At 40.6% G+C, this 22,685-nt stretch overlaps 1 protein-coding gene across 1 annotated transcript in view; it reads right to left on the reverse strand.

The window, feature by feature from the left end:
- Positions 1-21,975, reverse strand: part of LOC109912449 (ATP-binding cassette sub-family A member 13-like) — a 268,159-nt gene extending 246,184 nt beyond the window's left edge. The window contains exons 1-5 of the mRNA XM_048608185.1: positions 21,776-21,975; positions 21,577-21,670; positions 11,197-11,323; positions 7,952-8,088; positions 2,061-2,089 (exon numbers count right to left, since the gene is read on the reverse strand). Coding sequence (XP_048464142.1) covers positions 2,061-2,089; positions 7,952-8,088; positions 11,197-11,323; positions 21,577-21,670; positions 21,776-21,844 — 456 coding nt within the window. The 5' untranslated portion in view covers positions 21,845-21,975. The remainder of the gene's footprint in view (positions 1-2,060; positions 2,090-7,951; positions 8,089-11,196; positions 11,324-21,576; positions 21,671-21,775) is intronic.
- Between the last annotated feature and the right edge of the window lie 710 nt (positions 21,976-22,685).

A 22,685-nucleotide genomic window follows, 5' to 3' on the forward strand; every position in this document is an offset into this window, starting at 1 on the left:
TACTCCAGAAGAGGCCTCACCAATTTCCCATATAACCTCAACATGAGATCCTAACTCCTATGCTCAAAGGTCTGAACAATGAAGACAAGCATGCTAAACACTTTCTTAACCACCCTGTCTACCTGTGACACAAATTTCAAAGAATTATGTATCTGAACCCCTAGGTGTCTCTGTTCAACAACACTACCCAGGGCTCTACAAATAATTGTACAAGTCCTTCCCTTGTTTGTTTTACCAGTCATAAAGCTAGAACAAATTATATCATTATTAGAGATAGTAGGAACTGCAGATGCTGGAGAATCTAAGATAACAAGGTGTAGAGCTGGATGAACACAACAGGCGAAGCAGCATCAGAGGAGCAGGAAAGCTGACGTTTCAGGTCTAGACCCTTCTTCAGAAAACTATCATTATTAATTACATCTACAACTGAATGAGGGCAGATTCTTGTTTGTTTGTTTCTATGTTTGCCTGGAAACAATATTTCTCAAAAAGTAATGGAATGAATTTCAACAAACTTGGTACACAAGTAGGGTATGATCCAAGGAAGATCCCATTAGATTGTGGTGAATGATCCAGGAATTTTTTTTAATATTGAGATCATTTTTACAATACTGAGTAGTCTGGTCACCCTTCTAAAGGAAGGATATTGTTAAACTTGAGAGGGTGAAGAAAAGATTTACAAGGATGTTGTTGGGATTGAAGGGTTTGAGTTATAGTGAGAGGCTGAATAGACTGGGGCTTTTTTCCCTGGAACATCAGACACTGAGGGGTGATCGTAAAGAGGTTTATAAAATCATGAGGATCAAAGCTAGGGTGAATAACCAAGGCCTTTTCCCTAGGGTGGGGGAGTCCAAAACTAGAGGGCATAGATTTAAGGTGAGAGGGCAAAGGATATGAGGGGTAACTTTTTCATTCTGAGGATGGTGCACGTATGGAATGAGCTGTCTGAGGAAGTGCTGACAGCAGGTGCAATTACAACATTTAAAAGGCATCTGGATGGGTATATGAATAGAAAGCATTTAGAGGGATATGGGCCAAATACTGGCAAATGGGACTAGGTCAGATTGGAATGTCTGGTCAGCACGGACGAGTTGGACTGAAGGATCTGTTTCTATGCTTTATGACCCAATGACTCTATGAGAGAAAGAGTGAATTTACATTTCTCTTTTAGGATGTTGTGAGTTGTTTTATTTAGAATGTTTTTGATTGCTTTAGAATGTTTTTGGTTGTTTCAGTTGTTATGGTGGAATTTGTCACAACTGTCAAAATGAGCTTTTTTCTGAGCAGGTTTATGGATGTAAATGGTCTTGAAGCCTCTTCTGTGAGATGGAAGCTGTTTGAAAGTTATACATTGTTTTAACTTTTACAGAGATCAACCAGTCATGGTAAAGCTTCAACTAAGCTGTTTTGTTCTAATAATTTTGAGCAAACACAATGTGGCAAAGGTATTGACTCTACTGAGGGCTGTCTTCACTCGTTAATACTTTTTTTTCCATTTTCAATGCAGTTTTTCATTGCAATGAACATATATGTTTGTGAATCAGTCACCAATATTTCACTTTCTAAAACTATTCATACTCCTACTATTTTAATGGGATACACAAAATTGTCAAGAAATCTTTTTATATAAATATAACTTTCATTGATAACCCTACTACTCCCGTTCATATTATTGATGCTGTTTAAAATTGTGTTTTTCTATACTTGTGTTCCCCCTGTCTTTCCCGGAAGTGTTGAGCTGAAGCTAGAAGCTAGGAACTCACTCGTTAGTAAACATCAGTGGAAAGAAGAACAGACATTTCTGTCTATAATCCAGCAATTTTAAGGTCAACTGCTATTCAATCCTCAGCTACTAACTGAACCATTGAGGAGACCTGTTAATGCTTTAGCTTATTCTGTTAAATATTTTCTCCAGTTGGTAAGTTTAGTGGATACTTTGGCATAGCAATAAGACTTTGTTTAGCATATTTCAGTCTTATTGAAGAATGGGTATATTGGACTGGATAATATGTATCTTTTTTGAAAGATTTTTCATTCAATATATTGATTTAATCACTTACCATGACAAATCCTAGTTGTCCAGAAGAACCTGAAGAAGAAAACAGGACTCATCAGGCAGAAGATTACAACTTAATTGCAAAAAATAACATCTGGGGAAAAGGTTAAGAAAATTTGTTTGACTGCATGAGACATGGATATAAATCAACGTGGAACTTCATGCCATGTTTTTGCATTTTTTTTGCCTCTGTTGTTGGATATATTTGAATTTCTCTATTTTACTCTCAGATATGTCTTGGCTCTTTAGAGCTTGAAGAGTGCCGTAATTGCCCCAATATCTGGTTAAAGGTTTAATAGATTACACAGGAAAACAAGGAAAAAGTATTTCTTCAGAAATCTTTTAACTAGTGCAATTATCTCATGCATTCAAAGATCTTCCTCATCTGCAAAATTAGGAAAGCAACATCAACATTAAACTTTCTACAAGTTGTGACTGAAACAATTCATTGAATAATAAATGAAGAGATTAAATAAAACACAGACTATTTATTTATAGTACAAAGCAAAACAGTAATACAAAAGGGTTTCTGCTGCAGGATCACAACTGAAATGTGAATACTGTTTCCTCACAACAGCGCTTAACTTCTGGGTCTTTCCCCCATTTCTGCCCCTTATTTATAGGAAATGTTGAAATTTAGAAGTTTGACAAACAGGAAACGTGTGGTACCCAATCCCTTTGCTAAATTCGCATTTTATAATCAACATTTTGATACGTAGCTGTCTTTTTCAGAGACATTGTCACCTAGAGCAGCCAACTGATCTCACTATTTAAAATGAGAGTCCCGATTGACTCTTATTTGAGAGATAGTAGGAACTGCAGATGCTGGAGAATCTGAGATAACAAGGTGTAGAGCTGGATGAACACAGCAGGCCAAGCAGCATCAGAGGAGCAGGAAGGCTGACGTTTCGGGCCTAGACCTTACTTCAGAAATGGGGGAGGGGAAGGGGGTTCTGAAATAAATAGGGAGAGAGGGGGAGGGATAGAAGATGGTTAGAGGAGAAGGTAGGTGGAGAGGAGACAGGTAGGTCAAATAGGCGGGGATGGAGCCAGTAAAGGTGAGTGTAGGTGGGGAGGTAGGGAGGAGATACCCTCCTCCCACCTCAAGCCCCGCCCCTCCCCAATCTCCTACCTACTAACCTCATCCCGTCCCCTTGAACTGTCCGTCGTCCCTGGACTGACCTATCTCCTCCCTACCTCCCCGCCTACACTCACCTTTACTGGCTCCATCCCCACCTCTTTGACCTGTCTGTCTCCTCTCCACCTATCTTCTCCTGTATCCATCTTCTATCCGCCTCCCCTTCTCTCCCTATTTATTTCAGAACCCCCTTTCCCTCCCCCATTTCTGAAGAAGGGTCTAGGCCCGAAACATCAGCCTTCCTGCTCTTCTGATGCTGCTTGGCCTGCTGTGTTCATCCAGCTCTACACCTTGTTATCTCTGACTCTTATTTGAATAGTCCAAGCTAATTAAAGACCCAGATAAAAATTTGAAGATTCGAGTCAATTGAGAAGGAAGCTGACAGGAATGCTATGCAAATAAATGAACATAAAGTATATTCTCATTTGAACTATATGACTTGGTGACTTAATCTACCGTGCATCTTGTGGGTAGGACACACTTCTGCAACTGGAGGTGGAATGAATGGATGAATTGGATGTAGTGCCAATCAAGCGGGCTGCTTTGTCCTGGATGGTGTCAAGTTTCTTGAATGTTGTTGGAGCTGGACTTATCCAGAAAAGTGAGGAGCATTCCATCACATTCCTGATTTGTGCCTTGTGGATGGTGGATAGGCTTTGGGGAGTCAGGAGGTGACTTATTGCAGCAGTATTCCTAGCACCTGGCCTGCAGCTTCCTATGTGCCAGATATGGCTTCAACTAATGGAGAGATTTCCCCAATTCCCAATAGCTTCAGTTTTGCTAGGAGTCTTTGATGCCACACTCAGTCAAATGTGGCTTTAATGTCGAGAGCTGTCACTCTCACACCTTTGAAATTCAACTGTTCGTCCATGTTTGAACCAAAAATATTACTGAGAAAAGCTCACATTTTATCAAAAGTTTTTGTTGTGCACTCATCAGCACATTCACAAGAACACCAACTTAAAAGGGAACAACATTTTATACAGCAGGAAAAGAAAGGGGATTGGGAAGTGGATTCTGATTGGTACAGGCATCACCATTTGAATATGGCTGTTAGATGCTAATTGACAATTATCTGCTAAGCTTATTTAAATATAAACCGGGCAGTCTGGTTCTGAATAGTCAAGCATTAGTTTTACAAATGAGCCAGAGAATAGTTATCGCCTATTTTGTTCAGTCGCAACAGGTGCAATTTGTGTACATGTTCTTTCTACACAGAGTCAAGTTTCCAGCCCTCTTGTAGTGCAGTGGTAGTGTTCCTACTTCTGAGCCAGGAGGCCAGGGTTTTACTCCCATCTGCTCCAGAGAGATGGAATAATATCCCTGAACAAGTTGATTGGAAAACAGTGGCACAGTGGTGGCGTCACTCCCATGGAGCCAGGAGACCTGGGTTCAACTCCTATCTGCTCCTAAGGTGTGTAATAACATTTCTGAATAGGGTAAGTGTAAAATATTTATACAGAACAGGGTTTCAATTATGAACAGTCAGCTTCCAGTGAGTGCAAATGCAGCACACCTCAAGCTCAACTGACAATTTTCGATAGTTTGGCAGTTAACTTTCATCCTTTATTTAACTGGTGCACTCTCCATGATAATGTGTCCATCGATACAGTCCACTTTGTGAACCAATCAGCTCTCTCTTCTCAATGTTATAAAATATTGTTCCTCATTACATCAGAATTCTCGTGAATGCCCTAAAGGGGAAAGGCTTCAATAAAATCTGTACTTTAAAAGCAATAGTCTTATAGAAATATTTGCAGGGCCTACTGAATTTTGTTACCAAATTTGCAAAATGCAATTTCAACATAGAATTCTATTTCAGGAGTGCAAACTTGTAAAATATAACCGTTGAATCATCTATTTGCTGTTTTAATGGATGTTAGCCTGTATGAAATAAAATGGCTTGCAGCAACATTATGGACAATAACATTTAACACCAAGGACTTTTTAGTATTCTCATAACAGTCTCTATTGTACACTCAAGTGTAAATTTCTCTCATTCTCTAGGCATTAAATGTAAAGAAAAAGATATTCCCTTCTCTATAGGTGATGTGGAGGTGGTGGGAAGGGCAAATAATGAACAGGTTGGCACCTAGAAGATACCTGTCCCTTTTCCATCACTTCAACATTAAGTTCTTGAGAAGGCCCATTGTTTACCTTACTCTTAGCTCTAAATTGCCAGCTTTTAATCTGAGATTGACATAAGATTAAAAATAAGGTATTAAAAGTCATGACAATGTAAGTTCACCTGCATCAGAACTTTAAAGAGTTAGCTAATGGATTCATCATGAGATCTTGAGCAGAAATTGATGCCCTCAGTTTGTTAAGTTTGTTAAGGTTCCTAATTGGGGAATTAACATTCGCCTTGCAGAATGGCCAAGAAGCAAATCATATCATTTCTTAATCATAAGAAATAGGGACAGGATTAGGCCAGCCTGCTCTGCCATTCAATAGGATCATGGCTGATCCAAAATTCCATGCATCCACTTTCCTGCATTTTCTTCGTAACCCTTGATTCCCCTATTGATCACAAATCTATCTCAGCCTTAAATATACACAAGGAATCTGATCCTACAGCTGTCTGTGGCAATGAGTTCCAAAGACTCACAACCCTCTGTGAGAAGATATTCCTCCTCATTTCAATCTTAAATTGATACTTAATTTCTACCCAGTACTCTTTAGTAGTAATGGGATGTTCAAACTCTCTTCCCCAATAAAGACAGATGCAAAATATCTGTTTAACTCCTTTGCCATTTCCTTGTTCCCTATAACTATCTCCCCAAATTCATTTACTAAGGGGCCTATATTCATATATCCAGTCATGGAACCTTGCAGACTTCCAAAGTGGGGTTCGACTCACAGACCCAACACTAGGAATGGGGAAGAGTCTACTGACTGCTGAGAACTAGCCTCTGGCCTTGTTGCTACTCCAGTCCCCCTGTAAACCCACCCAACAAAAACCCATTTCAACATCATTCATCTGTTGGCCCTTGGCATCTGGAGTCTTGGATGGTATGGCAGAGCAATGCAAAGCTGCCAGACTATGTTTAGAGATAGTAGGAACTGCAGATGCTGGAGAATCCGAGACAACAAGGTGCAGGGCTGGATGAACACAGCAGGCCAAGCAGCATCATAGGAGCAGAGAGGCTGACGTTTCGGGCCTAGACCCTTCATCAGAAAAGGGGGAGGGGAAGGGGGTTCTGAAATAAATAGGGAGAGAGTGGGAGGCGGATAGAAGAGGGATAGAAGAGAGGATAGGTGGAGAGGAAACAAACAGGTCGAAGAGGCGGGGATGGAACCAGTAAAGGTGAGTGTAGGTAGGGAGTTAGGAAGGGGATAGGTCAGTCCAGGGAGGACGGACAGGTCAAGGGGGCGGGATGAGGTTGGTCGGTAGGAGATGGAGGTGCGGCTTGAGGTGGGAGGAGGGGATAGGTGGGAGGAAGAACAGGTTAGGGAGGCAGGGACGAGCTGGACTGGTTTTGGGATGCGGTAGGGGGAGGGGAGATTTTGAAACTTGTGAAATCCACATTGATACCATTGGGCTGTAGGGTTCCCAAGCGGAATATGAGTTGCTGTTCCTGCAACCTTCGGGTGGCATCGTTGTGGCACTGCAGGAGGCCCAGGATGGACATGATCCCGCCCCCTTGACCTGTCCGTCCTCCCTGGACTGACCTATCCCCTTCCTAACTCCCTACCTACACTCACCTTTACTGGTTCCATCCCCGCCTCTTCGACCTGTTTGTTTCCTCTCCACCTATCCTCTCCTCTATCCCTCTTCTATCCGCCTCCCACTCTCTCCCTATTTATTTCAGAACCCCCTTCCCCTCCCACTTTTCTGATGAACGGTCTAGGCCCGAAACGTCAGCCTCTCTGCAGACTATGTTCAGTGTCAGCTCACAAGGGTGAGAGGTTTCCACCCAGTGATCCTTTGTCCCACAGAATGATTTGCATGAATTAACTAGCAGTTAATTCAAATGGCTCTCCCCAAAAAATTTAACTCAGGGTCCACACCAGTGTCCAGCTGACAGGCAAAACCTCCATGGTTACTGGAAGATGGTCAAATATGGAAGGTTCTAGTGAAATCCTCCATGAATTAATTTTCATTTACATTGTCTTTTTTTACTTTTATCTTTCGCTATTTTATGAACTTTGACTTTTCCTCTCATGCATTCTCTCTGAGTTGGAAAATATTGTTTTAATCAGTTTTTGACAGATTTCATAGATAGATGACTCCTTGGGTTGGAGAGACTCAGACCTGCAACAACTTGGAAATAATTGGAATCTAAATTACATGACATTGAAGGATTTTCTGTCACATTGTGGTTTTGAAATGTATGCTAGACCCTTGCAATTTTTCTGCAGTTCTCTCTCTTCTAAGATGAGTGCCACACATCCTCTAAGTCATCCAATCTTTTCTGAAAATGTATTAGCATTTGATGACCTCCCCCACTTTCAAACGTACTTAGTGCACCATGGTCAGGGCTTTCATTCATTTGGCCATTTTTGTCACCTTATTTCATCCACTTTTTTTACCCCCAGAGAGAGTCTTTCCAACAGGATGGACCAGCTTTTCTGAGCCGATCAGTTTCATTATGTAGTAAAAGGTAAGGACTCTAAACCAGAATATTATGAGTCCCAATAAAGCAAACAAAGACTACATGCATCTGATTACAGCAATTCCACAGTATTAATTATAGTTGAGATTTTCACAATGTATTAACTGAAGTAAAACATTATCACTTGTATCACAACATTACCCGAATCTCCAAACAATTCATTTAAATTGCTTTGTAAAGTAGATGCTTTTTGCATGGTTTCATTGATTTCCTTTCCAAGATCTTGTATTAATGTTAAGAAGTTGACCCCACTCTCATCTGTGAAGCCCAGCGAAGACCTGCAACAACACAAACACAGGTTAGATTCTCATTTTGTAAATGGCATAAACCAAACATTACTGGCTAATATTCAATTTTGCAAATTGTTCAATCAGGGAAAATCCGTGCTCTATTAAAAAGTAGAATATAATAAACATGTCACAGACCGAATCTGTACATTACAGGGACATCCATGTGTTTTTATATCCTCATGCTTCCTAAAGCATCATAGAGTCTTGTTTCAGAACTGACCCTTCTTCTCCATTCTAAAGAAGGGACAATGGACCTGAAACATTAACTCTGCTTTCTGTCCACAGATCTTGTCTGACCTGTTGAGTTTTTCCAACAATTTCTGATTTTGTTCCACATTGAACTTCATCTACCACTGACTCGCACACTTCACCAATGTGTCAAAGTCTTTTTGAAGTTCTATACTGTCTTCCCCACAGCTTACAATGCTTTCAAGTTTTGTAACTTTAGCAAATTTTGATTTGTGCCCTGTATAACAGTAAGGTCTGGATCACGGTGCCTCACGGCACGGGTTCGATTCCGCCCTCAGGCAACTGGGTGGAGTTTGCACGTTCTCCTTGTGTCTGCGTGGGTTTCCTCCGGGTGCTCCGGTTTTGTCCCACAGTCCAAAGATTTGCAGGTTAGGTGAATTGGCCATGCTAAATTGCCTATAGTGTTCAAGGATGTGTAGATTGGGTGGATAATAGGGGGATGGGTCTGGGTGTCTCTGAGGGTCGGTGTGGACTTGTTGGGCCAAAGGGCCTGTTTCCACACTGTAGGAATTCTAAAATATCAGGAAAAGTGAAGGTCCCAAAACTGAGCCCTTAAAAGCACCATTGCAAACCTTCGCCAAGCCCAAAAAGCATCCATTAATTAATAATTCCTTGTTTTCTTTCACTCAACCAGCATGTGTCCAAGTTATCAATGTCACTTTTATTGGTGTTGATGGTAGTCATGATGTGGAGGTGCCGGTATTGGACTGGGGTGGACAATGTCAGAAATCACACAACACCAGGTTATAGTCCAACAGGTTTATTTGAAAACACAAGCTTTCAGAGCCTTGCTCCTTCTTCGGGTGTTAATGAGAGAGGTAGTATCAGACGTAGAATTTATAAGTAAAAGATCAAAGGGTCAGACCAAAACATAAACAGATTCTAAACAAGGCCTCACATCTAACATGCATTGACCTAAAATGTCACCTTTTCTTTGCATTGATAAAACCTTTAGTTCTCTCAGGACAGTGGCTTAAAGGGAATTTGGGGATTTACACATACATATTAATCAATCAAAACCTTCTAACTGATTAAAGATTTAACAGCATCTCGGGTTTGTTTAACATATCCTCATCAGCGGTATGACCCTTTGATAATTTACTTATAAATTTTGTGTCTGACACTACCTCTCTCATTAACACCTGAAGAAGGAGAGAGGCTCCAAAAGCATGTATTTTCAAATAAACCTGTTGGACTATAACCTAGTGTGCTGTGATTTCTGACATTATTTAAATGTTATTTAAGTGGAATAAAAGGGACAAAGTTAGAGCTTTGCTCACAAGTCTGTTGTGCAACAAATTATCAAATACCTTCAGGAAGTCCATGCACATCATATCTCCCTTTTCATTATGAAGAGTCACCAGACTCAAAATTGTAGCTGTTTTCTCACATAGATGCTTCCAGATCTGCTGAGTTTTGAGTGCAATTTTTGTTTCTGTTTAAACTGAATGGCCTGTGACTGCTTGGGTCATGTTAACTCTATTTTCTCTCCACAGATGTTAGTTAACCCACTGAGCATTTTTGAAATTTTCTATTTTTGTTATCAGTAGATATTGTTAGGTAAGAGTGTCAGTTAGGATGCAGCAAAGGTGAGTAAATGAGATTGAGGTTCAGATCAACCATGATCTAATTAAAGGTAGACCAGACTCAAAGGGCTGAACAGACTACTCCTGTTTCTATGTTGTCCTGAATCCAAATTAAGATTTGAATTAAGTGACTGTGGCAATGCTGTCATTGGAGAAACATACACCACCAGACTGGCTGGACCCTACTTTTCTAATAATATTGGATGTTGGGTATGATTTAAAGCAGCATCCTTCACAGTAAATTCTCAACTTTGATGGGATATATTTCAATCAGGAATATAGAAATCAGATACTGTGGGGTCTACTCATTCTTGAAACTTGGTCCTAACTTCAAACAGCATTCATGAAAAGTTTGGACCTAGCAACACAAAATGTGGTCAAACAGACTATTGGGGAAAATGATTCAACTGAATGGGATGGTAGAATATCAAAAGTCTGAATCCCATCCTGACCCACCTATTTCAAGTTTGAATAAAAACAGGACTCGGGCAGACAACAAACCCAGTCCCAGGAGATCAACTGGAGTTAAATATTATGAAGAGGTTGAGTGACTTACACATAACTACCACGTTAAATTCAACCCTGGTCAGCCAAGTTCTCAGGTCTCTGGAGATCCAGCAGTTAAAGGGAGATGAGGCCTACTGGATTCACAAGGTAAGCACCTTGGCAATTATATGTTGGAGTTAGTTTACTTGCTTCACTTATTCACATAATCTGACAGGAGCCTGATCTTTCCCATCTCCCTTATATTTTCTAAACTCCTCCAGGATGTGAATTGTATGTTAATTGGGAGTTTAATTGAGTTTAGGTGGTGGGCATTAGCTTGGAATGCACCGTTCTCCTCAAGATAAGAGTAAGCTGAAAATGTCGTTGTCAGATTTGAGATGCACATCTGTAATGTATGCCTCGAGGAATAAAGGTTTGCAGTGACTAACGAATTAGCTCCAGTTTGATCGTTCACTGCCAGGTTATCTGAGTTGTAATGCACAAGACCTCTGATCCTATGCTGACCTATTCAATCTTCCTGTGCTTCAGCTTCCAATCTTGCCTCTGGCTTATAATTTTGTCCTCCAACACTCGACTTTCGTATCCTTTTCTCCTTCTAGCCAACAAGTTGGACAGTGCCCAGGGGAATCTCATTTTCTACGTTCCTCTACACTTCTGACTTTATATACCCATATATGTCTTTAACCAGATTATTTAGTTATAGTAAGTCTTATTTAAGTTTCTTTCTTCACAAAGACATGTTGGAATCTAGTACCTGGAACGGGGAGAGTTCTCTGATCTTGTGAACTCTGTGCTACGACACTGAGAACCAATATCACAAAAAAGACTCTGAGTGAAAGGAAAAAGTCCTCCACTGGGCAAAGTACGAGGCTGCAAAAAACCTAAAAGTACAGGAGAAAATTATATGAGATTAAGGCCATAAGAAACTTATTTATGCATTAAATCTAATTCAGCGAGTGAAATTTCCATAATTTTGAGAACATCATATTACTGCTTTGTATTTCTGTCTGATTTAGTTTTTTCTTCCAACAAAATCTTTGCTATGTTAAATCCAAGATAATAAGATAAAAGTGTAAAAATATAATAGACGTAACATTTATTTAATATTCATCTACCCTCATTCCTTTTCACTATAAAGTCAGAGGAAGATGCTTGCTGATACAGTGAGTTACCACTTCGAATTAACATCAAGGAAATAAAAGTCACACGTGAAATTCAGTTTGATGGCCTTAATCCTGTTCTCAGTGGATCTAGACCCATGGTGTAAAACTATGAACAATTAATTAACAACTTTATGCATAAATGGATAGCGAACAAGACAAACAAAAATGCCATGTTCACCAAACAAACTCATCCGATATTAAACCAAAGTTACATTTGGGGGCATAGTTGAGGGACTTTCATTGTTACATCATACATGCTTTGGTTCCCAGGAATAGCAGATTCTAACAATGCAGAAATTACATTAGTCAGACACAACCTATCCTTCACATATGATAGTGAGATGCATGAAGCAGGAAACAAATTTGCTCCAATTTGAATTCTTCATTGTCTGCTGTGGCCTAAGCAGCAACAGCAAACAAAATATATTTTCTTTTGACGCAGTTTCATGAAACATCCTTTTCAAGCTAGTAGTTAAGAATGGTTTACACAATTTCAAGATACTTGTCACAAGCCTGCCTATATGTTGCTTGATCATCATCCTCACCCTGAGACAGATCTGATAAGGCAAACAGCCTGAAATACAATTTTTAAAAATTGGAAGATGTCCATGGATGTCTGTCAAGTGCTAATAGCTCAACTAACTAATGTTAACTAGGCCAATTTTGGATTGGCCTTGGGGCTTCCAGTTGGTCCTTCCATGTATCTGCAGCAGCTATATCAAGTCAGTAACTAAGTCAAAAAGAATCCTCACCCAATGTCCCATTGCCTTGGCTCAATTATGGACAAGAAAGCTGAACTCCAAAGATGTAGTATGAGTGACTACCCTTCACATAGGCCACATTTGACCAAGTATGACATCAAGGAGCTCTAGCAAAACTAGAGTAAAGGAGACTGGGGGCAGCGGGGGGGGAGCTCTCTGCTGGTTGGAGTCATATCTAAGAGAAAGAAAGATGGGTTGAGGTTGTTGGAGGTCAATTGTTTCAGTTTCAGAACCTGCAGGAATTCCTCAGGGCAGTTTCCTTGGCCTAACCATCTTTAGCTGCTTCATCAATGACCTTCCCTCCATCATAATATGAGAATTAGGGATGTTCATTGATGACTGCACAATGTTCAGCACCACTCTTCCAATACCGAAGCAGTCCATGTCGAAAAAAACAAAAGGCTACACAATATCCAGGTTTGAGCTGACAAGTGGCAAGTAGTGTTCATGGTACACAATTGTCAGGTAATGACCATTGCCAACAAGAGAGAATCTAACCAATGCCTTTGACATTCAATGGCATTACCATTACTGGATACCCCACAATCAACATCCTGGGCTTACCATTGACGAGAAGCTGAACTAGCCCTATGAGTATTGTGGTTATAAAAGGAGTTCAGAAGTCACACAATCCACCAGATTATAGTCCAACCGGTTTATTTGAAATCACAAGCTTTCGGAGCATTGTTCCTTCAGGTGACATGTGACTTCTGAACTTGTCCACCCCAGTCCAAGTCTGGCACCTCCACTTCATGGTTATAAAAGTAGGCCAGAGGCTAGGAATCTTTCAGCAAGTAACTACCTCCCAAATTTCCAAAGCCATTTGAGTATCTTCAAGGCATAAGTCCGGAGTGTAATGGAATCCTCCCCACTTGCCTGAACGCGTGCACCTCCAACAACGCTCAAGAAGCTTGACACCATCCAGGACCAAGCAGCAGATATACCATTAGCTGTAAGTTCCCCTCCAAGCCACACACCATCATATTATGGAAATATATTACCATTCTTCAAAATCACTGCATTAAAATCCTGGAACACCCACCTTAACGGTATTGTGAGTTTACTTACGCCAAGTGGACTACAGCAGTTCAAGAAAACAGTTCACCTTCTCATGGACAACTTGAGATGGGCACTAAACCCTGGCCCAACCAGTGAAGCCCACATCTCATGAATGATTAAGAACTATTGAATGTCATTGAACCTTCTGTCTACTTTAAACAATCCAACACCCTATTCACTAATCCCTTATCCATTGCAACTCTTCAGCTCCCTCTGCTCAAGCCCATTAGTTACTTTATAAAATTAACTCACAAGCCTTACTGTAACAAGTTGGATGCTGCTGAACAGCTCATAAATCACCCCAAAGATGCCTAAATTGCTCCAAATAAACAAACTAGCTCTGCAAGTAATCTAAATTTAGAAAGAGTCCAGCATTAGGAATTGGAATACAACCAAGAGCTCATGAAACCCATGGGCTGGATTTTACACTTGCCCATTGGCAGGTTTGAAGGTTAGGTAACCTTATAAAATCCGGTCTATAATCAATACAATACCTATCCGCTTGCCACCGACCTGTCTGATATTTTACGAGATGGTGGAAGGTTTGCAGAAGGTTTATGGAATGTATCAAATGCTGTCTCACAGGGCCAGGAACCTGAGTTCGATTCCACCCTTTGGCAACTGTCTGTGTGCAGTTTGCATGTTCTCCCCGTGTCTGTGTGGGTTTCCTCCGGGAGCTACAGTTTCCTCCCACAGTCCAAAGATGTGCAGGATAGGTGGATTGGCCATGCTAGATTGCCTGTAGTGTTTAGGGATGCCTAGATTAGGTGGATTATAGGGGGATGGGCCTGGGTGGGATGCTCCTACGGTCGGTGTGGACTTGTTGGGCCACAATGTAGGGATTCTATGATTCTATGATTCTACATTCACAATTACTGTGAATATTTACAAAATTCATTGCATGTCAAACACACAGTTCTACAGTTCCCAGTTCCTTGCTCACTATGCAGCCGGGCCTTAGACTTTTCCTCATTGTGCCTTTGTGGCAGCTGCCCCAAGCTTTCATAGTCCTGCACCCTGCTGTTGTCAGTCTGCAAAGGTCATGGACAACCCTTTGCTCTGGAAGACTGATAGATTTCAGACAGACCAAAGAACATCTTTCATAGAATAGTCAACGTTTGTCTCAATGTGTATTTTTGGATTAGACCATACAGCACAAAGTCTTGACCATGGTACTGGTCAGGGAGTAGTGGGTCTGAAATGCACTGCCTGACAGAGGGAAACCTCACAACCTTTAAAAAGTACTTGGTTGAGCATTTGAAATGTCATAACATTCAAGGCTATGGGCCTAGTGCAGGAAAGTGGGACAAGTATAGGTAGATAATATATAGAAAGGCCTTTTTCTGTGCTGTATGATTCTATCATTCTAATCTCTTAAACTGCATAACAATTTCACTCCCTCCTTTACACCCCCCCACAGGGTAATCACCAACACCCCAGCACCCCGAGTGTACAACCCCTACTCATCCATGAGAACATTCATCCCCTGTCTCACCCATTGAGAGTTCCACCCTACTACTGTCCCCTGACAATATTCACTCTCTTCCTCAACTTCAGCAATGCTAACATTTCACTCACCCTCTTAACTGTGTTCAGTCCTCCTCACCTCACAAAAATTCTCAACACACTGCACCCACCAAGTCATAACTCCGTGACAATGCTAACTCTTCAAATGTCAATGTATCAGAAGGTTGGAGCCATTATTTCTATTTTGATATCCACTGATACAGGAGGTGAAACTGAACTTGAAACATTAACTCTGTTTCTGTCTTCACAGATGTTGCCAGACCGTCTGACATTTTCCAGCATCTTCATGGTTGTTTCAGGAAATTAGCCTGAGAGGAAATAATTTGCTAATATTAAATGTCAAGTATTTTGTATAAACAATGGCTATGTGGGGGAAATGAAACTGAATCCAGCAAGACATTGACACCTTGAAGCCATAGAGAAACCGAATGATTCTTGCTCACAAAGTTATTGAAAGGTCACTAACATTGGTGTTAGCCAGTATGGAAAAGTTGTGCTAATGTTTTGGAAATACAAAATACAATTACCAACTCAGATCAGATGCACATTAACTTCACTGCAAAAAAACTTCTTAATCCATTTGTGTAAATTGTGAAGTGATCCCTAGTTCTGCTGAGCAGCTTTTCTTCACCAAATGCTGATGTTCTCATAGAATTATATACAGAAACAAAGTTTAACCCAACTGATATGCCATTGTTTATACTCAATACATGAATCCTCTTCCCACCTTATCCAATGTCTATTTCTTTTTCCCACATATAAACATTGATCCTTCCCTTGCCTATGTCAATATTATGCGCTTCAGTCATTTTATTTTTCAATATTCATTCCCTTAATCAATGCCACATGTAATTATTGTAATGACTGAAACAAAATAATTTCTTTCTATTAACTCTTTACCAAAGTAATACCTATGCCATTATCCTATCCATTAATAACCCTATTCATATCCCCACCTTCCTTTTACATTCCCATGCCTGTAAAGTATTTTACTATTTTATAGAGTCATAGGGGCATACAACATGGAAACAGACCCTTTGGTCCAACTTGTCCTTGCTACCCAAACAGAACTGTCCCATGTGGTTGTGTTTGGCTCATATCCCTCTAAAGCTTTCCTATTCACATACTTGTCCAAATGTCTTTTAAATGTACCTGTATCTACATCTATCACTTCCTTTGGCAGTTCATTCTACATACAAACCACCCTCTGTGTGGAAAAGTTGCCTCTCAGGTCCCTTTTAAACCTCTCTCCTCTCACCTTAAAATTATGCCCTCTAGTTTTGAACACCCCAACCCTAGGGAAAAGACCTTTGCTATTTGCCCTATCTATGCTCTGCATGATTTTATAAACCTCTAAAGATCACCTGTTGACCTCTGACACTCCAGGGAAAGAAGTCCCAACCTATCCAGCCTCTCCTTATAACTCAAACCCTGTCGTCCAGGTAACATCCTTGTAAATCTTTCTACACGCTTGCCAAATTAATAATATCCTTCCTCCAGCAGGGCAACCAGAACTGTACACAGTATTCCAATATCCTGTACAACCACATTCTCAAACTCATTTTACTGTTATTAATTTAATATCATCATTACTATCTGCTTTACCAATTATTTATTGAATTCTTCCTTAATATCTTCATACTTTGCCTTTTCATTCAGACTGTTGCTGCCAATATTCCTTAATCTTACAATTTTTCCTTATGACTTTATTTTTCCATGTAGTCTTATTAATGGAGATACTTTACCTGCAATCTGTTGAACACTGTTTTACAAGTTTCCTATTGTTCCTTATTGTTATTTGTCACTATGATTTCCTGTTTGTTTTCCCCAGGTTCTATTCACAGCCCCTCAAAAATAGCTTTTGTTCAATCTGTTAACTATTTTTTGTAATATGTAAACCCTTCTCTACTACCACCTTAAAGCATATTATAGTTCAGTCACTATTGCCTAGATATTTCCCTACTTGTACATCTCTTATCTGCTCTGATTCATTTCACAAAACAAGATCTAATAGTGAATCTTCCCTTGTTGGCTTTATTACACATTAATTTGAAAAGGAAGCCCTGTTCATATTCTAAGAACTCCTTTTCTTTATCTATTAACTTACCTATCTTGTCCAATTTCTATTGTGTTAGTTGAAATCCCCCAAGTCTTATTTATCTATTATTCTATTCCCCGATTTGCTTACATATTTCTTCATTTATCTTCCTTCCATCATTATGTGATTCGCAGACTGTAGCTTTCATGTGATTGACCTCTTATCATATTTTAATCTCTATCCAAAGTCCCAATATGCATCAGTGGTGTTGGTTGACTCGGAAGCCTTTCTCCATAGTGGAAGATTTGAGCTATTTTTCCTGTTACACTCTTCAATGAAAATTGAGGTAAATTATTCAACCATTCAATATTCTTGTAATTTCAGCAGTAATTTCCATGAGCTTATCTGCCTCATCTCTTGGTAGCCTTATCTTTTTTCTTCTTTATTCATTCACAGGATAAGGGCATTGCTGGCTAGGCAGCATTTATTGCCCATCCCTAATTGCCCAGAGGGCAGTTAAGAGTCAAAAAAACTGCTGTGGGTCTGGAGTCACATGTAGGCCAGACCAGGTAAGGATGCCAGTTTTGTTCCCTAAAGGGTATTAGTGAACCAGATGGGTTTTTCCCAACAATTTGCAATGATTTCATGGTGATCAGTAGATTCTCAATTCCAGACTTTTTTTTTGAAATCCAATTCCACAATTTGCCATGGTGGAGATTTGAACCCAGGTCCCCAGGATATTACCTGGCGTCTCTGGATTAATAGTCCTGTGATAATACCACTAGGCCATTGCCTCCCCAATCTCTATCCCAATTCTCTTTTGGTTATTCATGTTTCAATAGAATTTATTTTTAGCCTGCATTTGTTGCCCTTTCCAACTGCTCTTGGGAAAGTGATTGTGAACTACCTTCTCGAACTGCTGCAATCTATTTGGTATAGGAAGACTGATGATGCTAAAATGTATTATTCTTCTTATTCTACTTTGATATTTCGATTTCATATATCCTCATTGCTTTTGTTGACCCCTTCCTAAGCTTTCAATGTCTTTTGTCATCCTTTCTTTTACTGTTTATGCACTTTGCAAAAGACATTTTCTTTGGCCTCACCTTATTCCTTACATCTAAATTTACTTTTTTTTTATCAGCAGGCGTTTAAATACCATAACTAAAGTAAAATTGTTTCTAATGGAGGAAATTTAAGGTGATATGTGAAAGACCTGCCATGGGGGCACGGTTTAAACATTACAGGTTATACTTTTGAGATGAGGAGAATTTTTTTTCTTGAGGATTGTGTGACTTTGGAACTTTCTATTTCAGAAGCTGGTACAGGCAGGATCATTGAATATTTTTAAGGTGGAACTAAACAGATTTTTGTTTGGCAAGAGAATTCATGGGAATTGGGAATAAATGGAAATGTAGAAATAGCAGCACAAACAAATCAACTATGATCTTATTTAACGGTAGAGCAAATTTGAGGGATGAATGATCTACTTATGCTCCTCATCCATATGTTTCAATATAAGAACAAGAAGGTAAATGAGGAAAACAATGTTCACTTAACAGATGATTAGGATTGGTTTGCACTGTCTGATGTGATGGTGGACAGAGCCGTCAAAGAACAAATTGCATAAATACTTAAGAAAAATACAGTGATATGGAGAAAAAAGTATGTCAGGTGTATTGCCCTTCAAAAGAATTACTGAAGACTCTATGGGACAAATATCTACATCTGTGCTGTCCTATTCTGTGATTGTGTCCCATTCTTGGTTACTTTATTCTTTTGAGGTTGTAGACTTGCTCGCCAAGCCAGTGTGTTTGGTTGCAAATGTTCATCACCCTGTTGGGCAACATCGTCAGTGCGCCTCCGGAGAAACTTCACTGATGATGTTACCTAGCAGGATGACGAAATGTCTCCAACCAAAAACACCGGCTCGGTGAGCAAGGCTACAACCTCACCCACAACCCGATTGGCAAATCTTCTCAAAAAACTTTACATACTTTAATCTTTTCCAATAAGTTTCTCACAATTTCTGTTGATCTCTTCGTGAAGTACTATCCCCTATTATTGTATCCTGCTGTCCCTCAGATACTTCTCTATTCCCTCATTGTTGATGTATTTCAATGTTATTTATCATCCATGTATCTACATGAATTATTATCATAAATATTTTATTGTGATCACTACAATGTTCTCTCAAGTTTACTTCTCTTACCTGCTTGGTTGATTTCCCACTATTAATTGTGCCAGTGCTTTCCACCTCGTTAGATTTGTTAGAAAATGAGTCAGAGATTTTTTTTACTTTTGGACAAGATTTCCAAATGCTGTTTGCCTTTTTCTTCCTTGCACCGCCACAGTTTGTTTAAATAAGTTCAAATCTCTCATGATTCTAAAATTAAACGAGTTTTACAATTTCCTACATCTGCCCACATATTTTTTCCTGTCTACTCCCTTTCACCTATTTGTTGGTCTGTGGTATAACCTGAAATGTGTGGCTCAGTTCTTCTCAGGATCTCAGAATATTATCTGGACATCACTGTGCAACAATAAGATCATAAGACCATAAGACATAGGAGCAGAAATTAGGCCATTCAGCTCATCGAGTCTGCTCCGCCATGGCTGATAGGTTCCTCAACCCCATTCTCCCGCTTTCTCCCCGTAAGCCTTGATCCCCTTGATAATCAAGAACCTATCGATCTCAGTCTTAGAAGTACTCAATGACCTGGCCTCCACACCCTTCTGTGGCAATGAATTCCATAGATTCACCACTCTCTGGCTGAAGAAGTTTCTCCTTATCTCCATTCTAAAAAGTCTTCCCTTTACTCTAAGGCTGTGCCCTCAGATCCTAGACCCTTGGCCTCATTCTGACAGTAGAGGAAGCCAAGAGTGAGCATGTCGCCATGGGAGTGGGAGAAGAAGTTAAAATGGATGGCAACTGGAAGGTCGGGTTGGTTGTTGCATGCAGAGCACAGATGCTCTGTGAACCGGTCCCCGAGTCTGCATTTGGTCTCCCTGATATAGAGGAGACCATATCAGAGGAATGGATACAGTAGATGAGGTTAGATGAAGTGCAGGTGAATCTCTGTTGGATTTGGAAGGATTGTATGGGGCCTCGGACAGAGATAAGAGGGGAGGTGTAGGGGCAGGTGTAGCACCTCCTGCGGTTGCAGGGAAAGGTACCAGGTGTGGTGGATGGGTAGATAGGGAATTTGGAGCTGACAAGGGAGTCACGGAGTGAACAGTCCCTGCGGAAAGGATCTACGTCCATCCTTGGCTTCCTCCACTGTCAGAGTGAGGCCAAATGTAAACTGGAGGGACAACACCCCTTATTTTGCCTTAGGAGCTTACAGCCCAATGGCCTGAATATTGACTTCACCAGCTTCAAAATCTCTCTTTCCCCAATCTGTCCATCTTCTGCCTCACCTATCCACTCCACCCTTCCCACTGACCAAGTACAATAGCCCCCTAACTGTATCCATCTATCTCCATCTAAGCTACCCGCCACCCCCGCCAAACCCAACCCCCTCCCTCTATTTATTTCTGGTCTCCCCAGTCCTGACCGAGGGCTCGGCCGGAAATGTTGACTTTTCTGCTCCTCTGAATCTGTCTGAGCTGTGCTTTTCCAGCTCCACATTTACGGACTCTAGCTTCCAGCATCTGCAGTCCTTACTGTCTCCAACTCCTTCACTCTTCCCTCTCAACGTGTGCTGTACAGCCCAAGGTATTTGATTTTGTCTAGCCCTGTCTTCATCCTTGCCTCTTTATCCCTGTTAACCTGAGTATTCAGATTTTTTTGACTTTTTGTTCGCAACTCATTCCTTTTATTTTTAAATTTTCTGTTGAAATTATTTCTTTTCATTACTTTACATTTCTTTCTGGCTGTTCAGTGTAGGCTCCTGACGTTGAGCACGATTCCGCCGCATCCCGCGGTGGCGAACAGCTCCTTGCGGTTTTCCCTGTCACGTTCTCCCTCTCTTTCCTATTACCTTGAGAACAATTCGGCCCGGCAGGAAAATCCAATGCCAAACGAATGACCATACTGATCACATTTCGGTGTATTAGGATTTCACCTTTGGAGCGAACGTTCGCCAAAAGTGAAAAATTGAGCCTGGGGACAATTTACAGATCACACATTCAAATCAGTGGAAAATCCCTCTATTATCTGATCTCCACGCCATCCCATATTTCATGTGTGTACTTACAAACAACAAAAAAAGTTCGCTTTGAATCAAGTGGCTGAGAATTACAGGATTTCCTATCCCAGAGTTTATTCCACTGCAACCAAATGATCAGGCACTGGCTTGAAACCGGTTTATTTATTTAAAGGGATCAACTGTTACTCTCGAAAGGCTTACGATTTCATTAGAAATTGTCGCCATCTGAGATCTCCCTGCTAGCCTGGAGAGACATTGTCTCTTTGACAATGTCGTTCAAACAACCTTAAAGATAATAGTGATCGAAATCAAGGGTTCCTTTGTTCAAAAAAATGGAAGTTCAAGCAGCAAGTTGTCACTTCTTCCTTCCCAGTAAACACACACCGTTTTCGGGTTTTATCTCACATTCCGTGTCTAATCTAATTCGGTACTCACAGTTTTCACGTTGACGGGGAAGATGTTGAACTCTCACTCCGACCAGGATAAGAAACAATAGACACGGCCATATAATTTCCGACAGGGTCAGTACCTGAGATACAGAAAAAGAAAGGTTGATGGAAATCGCCAAAGTTCTCGTTAAGTTCCAGAGAGATCTGGAGGAAATTCGCACAGTGACAAATGTCAGGAGTCTTACCGGCTGTCTTAAACGGCAGAGGGAATTTTTCCAAAATAACACGCACAACTGGCGAATAAATCTGGCCATGATGGCACGCTGGCCTGAGTTGAAGACGAACAATCGGTAAATCTGTTGTTGGTGGGGAGCTGGCTGAGATTTGCGTTTCACTGTTGTCAATGACCACGAGTGAGGAATATGTACCCGATGGAGAAGGAGCTCTGCTCTCCGAAGCGGAGATCTTGGTAATGCCAGTGAAAGTCAAAAGCTGTACAACCTGATTGGGAGCAAGAACCTCCTCTCACCCGCAACAATGCAAAAAGATCGTTTCCTCAAATTTGTTTGTTACAGCATATAAAAAGTATGCCTGCTTTTAACAAAAGCGGGCGTTGGAAGGCATTTTAAAGCAACCCCCCAACCACCGCTTTACCTAACTACAAAACCCTATTTATGCCCACTCAATGTTTACAAGGGCAAAACAACACCGGATACGACATAAAAGCAACTTGCTATAAGTTTACAGCTGCTGGTCATTCTGCAGAGTTCATTCGTGCCCATCTATTATATATTTTATCAATTAAAACGCATTGAACCAATTAAAACCTCTTTTCTTTGTCTCTTGTGTGGAAAATCTAAATTCCTGGCCTGCCCTTGCATTGGATGTTTACTAATTCTCAATGGTGGAGCCGAAATTTGAGAAGCCAAAATTTGAGAAACACAGATCTCTCAGCGGTTTAGAGATGGAGAAGGGCTAGACTATAAAGGAGCAGTTGTCACCAAAGTCCCAGAGAATCATAGGGCTGCTCTCTCGTTAGAAAGAGAGAACTGGTGGCGGTTTAACCTGAGGGTCACCCCACTTCAAGCAAGGGGCAAGGTCAAGGACCTTGGTGGTGACTTGAGCCAGTGTGGAAATTGAACCGTCACTTCTGGC

This window comes from Rhincodon typus, chromosome 2 (genome assembly GCF_021869965.1).
Source record: "Rhincodon typus isolate 14 chromosome 2, sRhiTyp1.1, whole genome shotgun sequence".
Taxonomy (NCBI): domain Eukaryota; kingdom Metazoa; phylum Chordata; class Chondrichthyes; order Orectolobiformes; family Rhincodontidae; genus Rhincodon; species Rhincodon typus.